Source organism: Macrobrachium rosenbergii, chromosome 16 (genome assembly GCF_040412425.1).
Source record: "Macrobrachium rosenbergii isolate ZJJX-2024 chromosome 16, ASM4041242v1, whole genome shotgun sequence".
NCBI classification, from domain to species: Eukaryota; Metazoa; Arthropoda; class Malacostraca; order Decapoda; family Palaemonidae; genus Macrobrachium; species Macrobrachium rosenbergii.
In genome coordinates this window covers 62,226,907-62,237,777 of record NC_089756.1, presented here as the reverse complement: position 1 = coordinate 62,237,777, position 10,871 = coordinate 62,226,907, and the positions used below count along the sequence as shown (strand labels likewise).

The window sequence follows — 10,871 nt, the reverse complement described above, 5'->3', positions numbered from 1 at the left end:
GTGGGGCCCCGATCAGCAGAAGGCCTTCCTCCTGATGAAGGCCGCCCTTGCAAAGGCAACATCTTTGGTCCATCAGGACCCCAACGCTCCCCTCCAGCTGACGACGGACGCCAGCAACGTCACCTGCGGAGCTGTCCTTGAACAAGTCATCAGCGGGACCCCTCAGCCCATCGCCTTCTTCAGCAGGAGGCTCAGCCCCACTGAGTCCTGCTACAGCAGATTGGTTTATGGGTTGGGCATAGACAGAAAAGATTGAAATTCCTGCAAAGACTGAAAGCAGCTCTAGACAGGTTAAGTACATATAAAGATATTAGGATATGTAAAGCAGATACAGGAGGTAGTGTGGTGGTCATAAACACCAGGAAGTGCATTAACATGTTGGAGCAACTGCTTTGGGATGAAATTATGTACCAGAAATGCCCTGAAAAACAAGTTTTGAGGGACATACAGAGTAATTTCAATAGAAAGATGACGGAAGCACTGATAGGAATTGTGGAAAAAGAAGATAGGAGAAGCTTAGAATGGAAGTTAATTTCGGAAGAGAGCCTGGAAATACCTTATATCTATGGGATCCCCAAAATACATCAGGAAGATTGCCCACTAAGGCCAATTGTGGCTTGTGTTAAAGCCCCCAAAGAAGATTGGAGAGGTTCCTTGCTAACATCATGGGAAAATGGGTGGGAAAAGTATCCAAAGCACATTTGGTTCACACCATGGATCTAATTAACAAACTTAATGATATGTATGTAGAAAATTGTAAATTCGCTAAATTTGATGTAGTGTCATTGTTTACAAATGTATCGGTTAAGAAAGTGTAGAAATTATCAGGAAAGACTTGGATGAGGGTACGTTTAGTTGACATAGATAAAAATGTATTCCTAAAACTTCTTGAGGCAGTTGTAAGCATGAAAGTGGTTAAGTGGGGGGATAATTACTTTATTCAGAAGAATGGGTGATCTTGGGTTCTAGGTTATCGCCTAATTTGGTGAATATATTTATGGAATGGCTGGAGATGGAAGAGGTGGGAAAAATTAAGATACCTGGGCTCAAGACAGTTAAATGGGTTAGGTATGTAGATGACATCTTATTAATATACCGTGGGGAGAAAGAGAAATTGGTTAGTTGTTTGGCTGAACTCAGTCAAATTAACGAAGAGATTATATTTAATTTAGAAGAGGAGAAAGAAGGGTAGAAAAATAGAGTATACACAGAAAAGACACACATGTTAAAGCTTTCATACACAATCATGTATTCGAACCACACAAAAGATGTCAAGATTGATATGATGACAGGGTTGATTAATAGAGCCTACAGGGTTTACAGCCCTCCTTACGTGGGACAGGAGCCTGAATATCTACTCGCTTCTTGTAAAATCTTGGACACCCTACTCATTGGTAGGGGAAGGCACATAGTAAGGCTAGGAAACACTACTATGGGGAAATGCGACAAGACAAAGAAGGAATAAACAAGAAAAATACGATCATCATTCCAGACAATAACATTATTAAGGATTTAAACAATAGACTGAAAAATATTAGGATGGTCGGGAATTTTAAAAGCAACATTTGGAATAAGGTAAACAGAAATAAGGTACCCATAAAAGGGAAGGAGAAGAGGGAAAGGGTTTACCTAGCACTGGTGACGATTGAGATAAAATATATTTTGGTCACAGCAACAAATTGTGCAAGGAGAGAGCAAGCCAGCATAAGCAGAACATTCGCCATTGCAACCGAGTCTTGGCAATGGCCTCATCAGCTCTTATCAAAAAATGATGGGAGGCAACAGTGGAAAAAATTTTGAGGACAAGATTACTTGAGGTCATTTATCAGAATTCTGAGAACATAAACAAAAAGTTGGACAGCAAGGGGATAATTCCGAACAATGAAGGAATAAGCTCAAGGCCATGGAAATCAAGAAGACTGGAGGGAAGGGCAGTAGGAGATGGAGATCAACGAGAAGGCCACCTCAGGGATTAGAAACAGAAAACAACAGATGATGGGTGGAGCTCATGCATATATACCCAAGTGTAGCTGTTGTCTCCTCAGTGCATCGGTACCTGAAGAAGAAAACTGTGTCTTTGAAAGCATGCACTTTTTAAATTAAAGAACCTGGAATCTAAACCATCCCATCACATTGAAGCCTAATATGAGTGATATATATATATATATATATATATATATATATATATATATATATATATATATATATATATGTATATATATTATATATATTCTTACATATTTAAACACTCATCTCTCCAGCCCATTAGCTAGGAAGTCAAATTTCATGGTGGCTGGAGGAGACCCCCACTAGGGGGAACAGAATGTAGGCATCCTACCCCAATATCGTATGAAAGTGGGGGACAGAAAGCCGTTAGGACACAAGGACAGGTCATGATACTAAATGGGCCGCTAGGCTGACCCTTGGTTAATCTTAACTGTAAGACCTATTTTCATAAGACCTTTATGCTGGCTGTTATTTAATTCTTTCAGATGTACCTCTGTCCTGTGCTCACCACGAGAATCAAGTGACCTGATTCACTCTCACTCCATTCCCTGATACCAAAGTGCAAGGTTGCTTCACTCGTAACAGCTATAAGCCGGGTGCTTTCTGTCCTCCCCCACTGGCCACGTGTTGGAACTTCTAAAAGAGCAGCCTGAATCCATCTTCTGCAAGTGATCTCCATGCACAGATGCAATAAGGCACACCCTGAAGTCGCAAGTAACACCAGTGTTCTTTTCCCATTCCTGAATTTCTCTCAATTTTCAATATTTCCAACTTTTCATTCTCCTAAACAATGCCCCTTTGTTTCCCACATCCTAGCATGCACATTTTCCCTCATGACTTGGTCCAAGCCTAAATAAATGCCCGTGAAATTCTGCATTTTGAGAAGCAGTGTAGCAGAGGTGTTAGCCATGAACAGTTAGCTAAGTGTGTTGTTCAAAACCAGTTACGGCAGAGGAAGTGTACAATTCCTTTATTGGTGAAGTAAAGTTCGAAAACTCGTGTCTGTAGAAATACCACGTGTGACAACTCTTAGCATAGCGTTCGGCGCATGTGCGTCCCAGTGTCTGACCCCCACAACTACAAGACTGCCAGATCTAGTTCAGATTTTTATTTTAATGTTTTAAGTAAAGTACAGGCATTGTTGATGTTTTAAGTTAAATAATTTGAGCCTGCATATTGGCACCAATCATTCAGTCAGAAAATTTTAGTGTTCCTTTCCATAAATCATAAATTAACGATCGAGTGTTGTGTATGAGGTGCATGACGTCACCAATAGCCAAAACAACTGTTTTCTCCTGCGTACCCTGTTCCACTTCTCATCGTTCGCTTGCTGAGTGAAATACCATTTCTTTTCGTGCCCTAACATAAAACCTAAATAAAAATTTTGGTAGTAAATTGAAAACCCTTTCCACCATTTAACTTGTCATGACAGGAGGTAGGTATTAAATTACGTAAATTCCAAAAGTAAATTTTAAACAGGTAACTTAGGTAACTGTTCAAAGTAAATTATTGTAAGAATGAATTAGAGTAAATTAAATAAAACAACGAGTGCGTTCCCATACAAATATGCTCTCAGAGAGAGAGAGAGAGAGAGAGAGAGAGAGAGAGAGAGAGAGAGAGAGAGAACTCTAATATCCTTATATAATCACCAAAGAACGTTAATAAGGATATAGTAATAATAACAAGCGAGTATTGGAGAATAAACTCGTTAATTCGTAAAGCCAAAGGCAATAACCTTTTTTCCATTTGTACCCAAAACTTGATCTCTTAGATCCCCATCAATTCTTCCCTTCTACTCATTCACACATAGTGCTCGAACTTCTATATGCGCCCATGTTCACAGTACTTGTCCCAAATACCTTTTTTCATATTAAGTGCTTCATCCAGTGGAGTGAGCTCTTGCGCATTTCGAAGAAAGAACATACAACCATTTAATAACAGTTATTGACTGTTGTGCACAAGTGGGTTCTCCTTATCCAAGACTTGCATGTACCGCAAGCACCAAATCGCACATTGAGTGCAACCCCAAAACCTTCCTTCCCTCATGTCAGAAAACAGACTTCCTTTCCTCATGTCAGGGAGCAGCCACTAGTTCTTAGAACTAGCTGCCCACGAGTGCAAGCCAAAGGGTTTCCCCTTCCACAGTGCCATTAATCTGAGGCACTGCCATCAGCTAGGGTAATGAAGTGCTTACCTTTCACTTTTCCTTTTACTCATTGCGCACACTCTGCCTCAGGCAGAATGCCATTTCCTTCAGTGCAATGTGGTTGCACTGCCTCTTAATGTTGTTCCCTGGAACACACTGGCACCCCAGTGCCACCAAGACATAGTCCCCAAATCATAGCCACTGCACCTGTACCTGAGATATAGAGTGCCAACAGTGAACCAGCCCATAAAGATTATTTCTTCTTCAGGATTGCACCACTTCATCAGTGTATCCACCCATAAGGATCAGTGCTCCTTCAGGATCGCTACATCAGTGTGACCTCTGCATGACACTCAGCCACAGTGCCACCTTATTGAGAAGGGGCCATTCCAACGAAGTGCCACCAAGTTACAGAACACACCCCAGTGTCACAGACCACTTCCCCTATACGTCCTAAATGATTAGAACCATGTCGTTAGAACAGCGCCAAGCCCTCATGAACATGGGCAAGAATGCACATTACACAAGACAGGAACTCACCCAGTGGGTGAAACAACAGCTGGATGACTTACCTAGCTCTAAAGGAAGTGAAGCTCGAGCTGGAGAAGGCTTGAAAAGAAAGTGCTGAACCTCCAACCCCACACCTGCTGTGCCTAATGCTCCAATATCTATTATTAATGCTCTGATTCCTAAATGGACGGAGGATGAGCCCGAGGTATGGTTGGAGGAAGTAGAAGTACTCTTCAAGAACTACTCCACCACTGAGATGGAGAGGGCCGCACTGCTTAAGCCAAAATGCCCTCCTCTCATTGGATAAGGGTGAGGGAGGGAACATGGTAGACGTTCAACGAGTGATCACCAAAGCGTATGAGATCACCCTGGAGAGATGGAGACAGCATTTTAGAGGTCTCGCCGAGGAAGTTGGTTGGGCCCGGTCTGAATAGGCCTATCATAAGACCCAATCAGGACAACGCTGGCTCGATGCCTTGGCGTGCATAGAGTTCCAGGACCTGTTCAACTGGATCAGGCTGGAGGATCTCTTTCAGTGTGTTCCCTGACCACTTTCTGTGCACCTAAACAACAAGCAACCTAAAACACTCACAGGAGCTTGTCGTATGGCCAACGACTGGGAGACCTTTAACCAGTCTCACAGCACATCTCAATGGGGCATAGTGCCATCTGGACATCTCTCAGGATCAACTCGCCCGAACAACGGACACCATGGCAGACCTCCAACGTGCCACTTCTTCAGGAGAGTTGGTCACCCCGAATCTGAGTGCTGCATTAAGAAGGGAGTGAACCAGCAGCACCCTCAAAAGGGCTCCAAGGACTCCTCTCCATCCACAACCACTCAATCTTCTCTACCAACAGTCACCATAGGGAAATCAGCCCATTCAAGGGGCACCTGCAGAGACTGTGGAACTGCAGGGCACTATACTGCTGGATATCCTGGTTGCTCAAAACATATCCACTCTACCAAGCACATAAATCTGATCAGCGCCACGACCTCCACAGTTGTGCTGCATGATATGCCTCACCCTGAATGGGTGTGGATTCAGTCCGTCTCAGTGGCACCCCTGGATGGCTCTACCCTACCAGTGAACATGCCGGTTATGGTAGACACTGTCTCAGGTATTTGCCTGATTGACTGGGTCCGAGTGCCAGTCAGTGCCATGGTAAACGAAAAGACCAGGTGGATGATGACTTGGATAGAAGAGCAGACTAAGACCATTCCAACGGTTGAACTTTAGGTGACAACCTGTTGGGGCAGGCAACTTCACCGCATTGACATGGTGAGCAAAATCAGGCACGGAGTGGGGACGAGACTCGGGGGATGTCCTTCCCCAACGCCACTCTGTTGCCTAGCTACCTCCACTAGAGAGGCCTTAACTCCAAAATCCCCTGACCGGGACACCGCCACCGTGACAGGCATGCCGCTGTCAGCCGTACCTTCCGTTCACCAAGGTGGTCGACGGAAGGGGTACTCTCTGTGCAACTCCAGGCCCAGTCCTTTCCCCCTCACAAAAGGATGGCCACCAAAAGTTTCCTCCCTCACCACAGAGGGAAACTGCCAGAACCAAGTACCACTGCAAGACCAGTAACGTAACAGGGCACACCACGAACAGAACTATTCCAAGAGACTCTGCCCTCCACCTGAGACAGGAATCTCTGTCTCACACTACCTCAGGTACACTGAGGGGTTTTGCACTCCTAGGCCCCTTGTCAGGCATGCCTGACTCCAAATCTTTGCCAGTGCCACTTGAGAGCCCTGAGCAGTGCCAAGCTCTGTCTATCTTGGACGCTGAGCCTCCACTAACCTTAACCTCTGTGCCTGGCCCCAAGTTACTACCAGTGCTAGATCCCAGTCATGTCACTGATCCTCCTACAGGAAATCCTCCAAACCTCATGGAGTTGATCGTTGCCAATTGTGAGCCACTAGCCGCCGATGATTCTTCTTCACAACCACCTTCATCTGCCGAGGATGAACCTCTGGCAGACCTTACTGCTACACCTTCTCTGGTCGACCAGGAACTGTCCGGCCGGGATGCAGAAGTTGTTTCTACCCTTATGACGGTTGTCACAACAGCTGAAATTCTGACGGCACCTCTGGCCTTTCCCCAGGGTCGGTGCCCTCGTCACCTCCTAGGAATGGCGTAGCCAGACCTGGCAGAACCCAAAGAGGAAGAAGAGGGGCGGAAGAGATCCAGTTAACCCATAAGAGCCACAAGCTCTCCTTGGCACTCGTGTCCCATTGGCACAGTGCCATTTCCATCTCAGAGTGATCCTGGCACCTACCCAGAGGAGGTAGCCGGCGTGGTCTCTGCCCAAGTAGACTAACACCTAACACCCTAGGCAATCTTGTAGTACTAACCCTGGTAATAAACTCATGATAAAACTGTCCAGTGCTCAAGCTGGTACACTCCTGACCGCTTATCAAAAGTAACCCTTCAGGTTGCTCATGCCCGAATATTGCATACATTGTAACATAAAGGATTGTGTAATCTGTAAATAATGGCATTTGGTTAGGTCAGTGCCATTTAATTTAGTGCCAGAACAGTAGGATAGTAGACCATGTCAACAAGACAATTTTCCATGTACCCTTTACCTAAGAATAAATTTCCCCTGTCGTCAGAGACAGCCAGTAGAGGCCTGTATATACCTCTTTATAGTGTTAGGTTCTGCTGTAGTAAGTTAGTAAAACTAGTATCCCCTCCTAGCAGTTAGGTAGGTCATTTTAGTTAGCTGCTTTGCAAAAGTAAGACTCATTTAGGGTAGGGAACTGACTAGTAGAGACGAATAGCTTACTTAGCACAGGCATTCACTCCCTAAATGGAGTGAATGCCTTCTTTAATCTTACATATTTAGACATTCGTCTTTCCAGCCTGTTAGCTAGGAAGTGAAGTTTCATGGCGGCTGGAGGAGACCCCCACTAGGGGGAACAGAATGTAGGCATCCTACCCCAATATCGTATGAAAGTGGGGGACAGAAAGCCGTTACGGCACAAGGACAGGTCATGATACTAAATGGGCTGCTAGGCTGACCCTTAGTTAGTCTTAACTATAAGACCTATTTCCCTATGACCTTTGTGCTGGCTGTTATTTGCTTCTTTCAGATGTACCGCTGTCCTGTGCTCGCCACAAGAATCAATTGGACAATGCCATGACCTGACTCGCTCTCACTCCATTTCCCAACACCGAAGTGCAAGGTTGCTTCACTCTTAACAGCACTATGCCTGATGCTTTCTGTCCTTCCCCCACTGGCCACATGTTGGAACTTCTAAAAGAGTGGCCTGAATCCGTCTTCTGCAAGCGAGCTCCATGCACAGATGTAATCAAGTATGTCCTGAAGTCGCAAGTAATGCCAGTGTTCTTTTCCTATTCCTGAATTTCTCTCAATTTTCAGTATTTCCAACTTTTCATTCTCCTAAACAAAATCCCTTTGTTTCCCACATCCTAGCACACACATTTTCCCTCTTGACTTGGTCCAAGGCTAATTAAGTTTGTTCTGTGGTAATAATTAGAGCATTCCCACCATATTGTTACCATGTGCTAATTAAATCTAATTAATAATTATCTCCATCATGAATAATTAATTTCATGTGAGAAAAAGTCTTTATGTAAATGAATGCTGACCTGGAATTCTTTTCCAGAATACTGCTTTCTGGCTGTTCGTGTTCTGCCCCTGCCCTTGTGAAACAATTGCCTTAGAAGATTCAATTCCATCTTGCCACGTGCAACACTTCTGCAACTGACAGTCTACAAGGGCCATGTGTTAGGCCCCTCAAGCGTTAACGTTGTGCTAATGTAAATAATTTTATCAGCCAGTCAAGTATTTTAAAAGATTTGTGTCAGCCTCTTTGTAGGGCTGTAGCCTTATCAGATTTTTATTTGCTAACTGTAGTAACACTTTTTTTATGGCACATTGCATGTGCCTTGATTACTGAACTGCCAGCTTGTCCATATTACTTTCTAGTTGCAAATCTGTAAATAAATTAATTTAATGTAACTGACTGGTTTCAAAGGCGACCTTCCCATATTCTTTGAATAGATGTAATTCCAAGGTAAGTCATACTATTAATTATTTTTATTGCTTGTGTTCTGAGATCTTGATGTTGGCCCCTAAGGCAAAATTACATTCAAAATTCAATTTATCACGTCCAACCGGACTCAGAACATAATAATGTAAGTAATTTTATATATATATATATATATATATATATATATATATATATATATATATATATATGTGTGTGTGTGTGTGTGTGTGTGTGTGTGTGTTTATATACTTAATAGAAAGAGAGAAAGAGAGAGAGAGAGAGAGAGAGAGAGAGCAATTTACAGCTTACATTCAAAATGTGGTTTTATGTGAATACTAATTAATTAAGTTGAATTATTATTAGCGTGAATTGAAATATCATTGGTTACCATCATTTTTGTAATTCACTTAATAAGTCAAAATGTTTTTTTGTCATTTCTCAGGATATGACTTCTCGTGACCTGGTGCAACAACGTATTACTTCACCTGATGGTGACACTGCATGGCAGTTTTCTCCACTTGTCATTGCCGCCTTGGAAGGAAAGTTGGCCATTTTAGATGGAATCCACCGACTACATCATGGAACTTTAGCTGTTCTTCACAGGTAGGAATCTGTATTTTTGTTTCACAGTTGAGTGATTTACTATACAATGCTTTTTATAGCATTGGAGGACAATATGGAAATGAATAGCATTCATGGAAGTTACTGCAGTACGGGTTTTTTTGAAATATTGTTTCAGATACTTTGGTAACTATTAAATAGTCTTGTACAGTGAAATATTTTTCTCCTAGATTAATTCATGACCGTGAAATGCAACTTTATGATGGAACGAGGCTGATACGTCATGATCGATATGATGCAATCAAAACCATCAATGGCTTAACAGATGATGATATGGCTGTGAAAGGTGTTCATCGTATCCATCCATCATTCAGAATTGTGGCACTAGCAGAACCACCAGCAATTGGTCAAGCTCAAGGTCAATGGCTAACACCAGAGGCTTTAACTCTCTTCCTGTATCATACAATGAGGCCTTTGAAGCCTAGAGAGACTGTTGATCTAATTCAGAAACTGGTAAGATTATTAATTTTGTTTTAGTGTACTGATCATAAATTTAATATTATTCAGAATATTGATCTAAGAAAGAGAAGGTTGCAACTCTTACTGATATATAATTTACAATTATTTTCGTCTTTGTGAGAATTCGTAACTAGTACAGTTTATAAGACAGGTACTTGGGGAAGGAGTCTTTTAAGGGAAATATAAAATTAGTTTAGGCTCTCGTTTATGAGAGATCATTTAATTTTGCTTCTTTACTGATAGAAACCTTAGTAAGTAGCATTTTGTGGCTCTTTCCTTCATAGAACTAATTGTACTTGCATCAGCTTATTTAGATATTTTAATCGCATCAATCTCTGGTAGTTTAGAGACACTTTGATTTTTCTATAATGTGATCAAGTTGCTCTTTATCCTTGGTCTCTTTTTCTGTCAATATATGAAACTTTTCACAGTCAAGTTATGGATGTGTATTATTAACACAAGAGCTAGATTTATGGACATTTTTACCCAAATAGATATTTATTTGTTTTGTTTTTAGTATGATATAAAATATTTAGATTACAAATAAATAAGGTATTACTGCAGTCTTAAGTTACAGCAGAACTTATGATAGAAATCGTGTTTAAGAGAGTGTAATGTAACTTCATTAACGGTATGAAGTACTTTCAAAAGATTCCTCTCACAGAGAGCATCTTGTTAGCATCTTTGGCATTTTCTGTACATATATCAGATATATAGTTTGTAGTTTTTAAATACTTGTGAATTATTGATAAAAAAAGGAATAGGTCAAGTCTCAGCTTTAACAAATTTTAGCTTCAGCACTTGAAGAGTTATAACATTTATAAGCGTATTACTACCACCTTAGGTTGGTGAGTGCAACTCGTCAGTTGAACAGCTCATTGCTCTTGCATCTAGGCTTTCTATGTCCACTGACCCAGCAATGAGATCACTGGCTGAATCACTGTCTTTAAGACAAATTATCAGAATTGGTAGAAGGTTCAAGGCTTATCCCGCATTTGACCTCTACACAGCAGTATATAAGGCTTGCTTGGCAAGGTAAGGTCTGATATTGTAATAACTGAGCTGTGAATTTTGAGATTTTGCTATCATGAATAATTTGTG

The 10,871-nt window shown here is 42.0% G+C and overlaps 1 protein-coding gene across 3 annotated transcripts in view; it reads left to right on the top strand.

The window, feature by feature from the left end:
- The window catches only part of LOC136847477 (von Willebrand factor A domain-containing protein 8-like), a 608,720-nt gene that overhangs the window by 387,919 nt on the left and 209,930 nt on the right, over nucleotides 1-10,871 (top strand). For 2 of the 3 annotated variants that reach the window (XM_067119213.1, XM_067119214.1), the window contains exons 6-8: nucleotides 9,133-9,293; nucleotides 9,482-9,764; nucleotides 10,615-10,805. In XM_067119213.1, the coding sequence (XP_066975314.1) occupies nucleotides 9,133-9,293; nucleotides 9,482-9,764; nucleotides 10,615-10,805 (635 nt within the window). Of the gene's footprint in view, nucleotides 1-4,845; nucleotides 7,990-8,303; nucleotides 8,458-9,132; nucleotides 9,294-9,481; nucleotides 9,765-10,614; nucleotides 10,806-10,871 lie in introns of those variants that run through there. The other variant, XM_067119216.1, reaches the window with a different exon arrangement.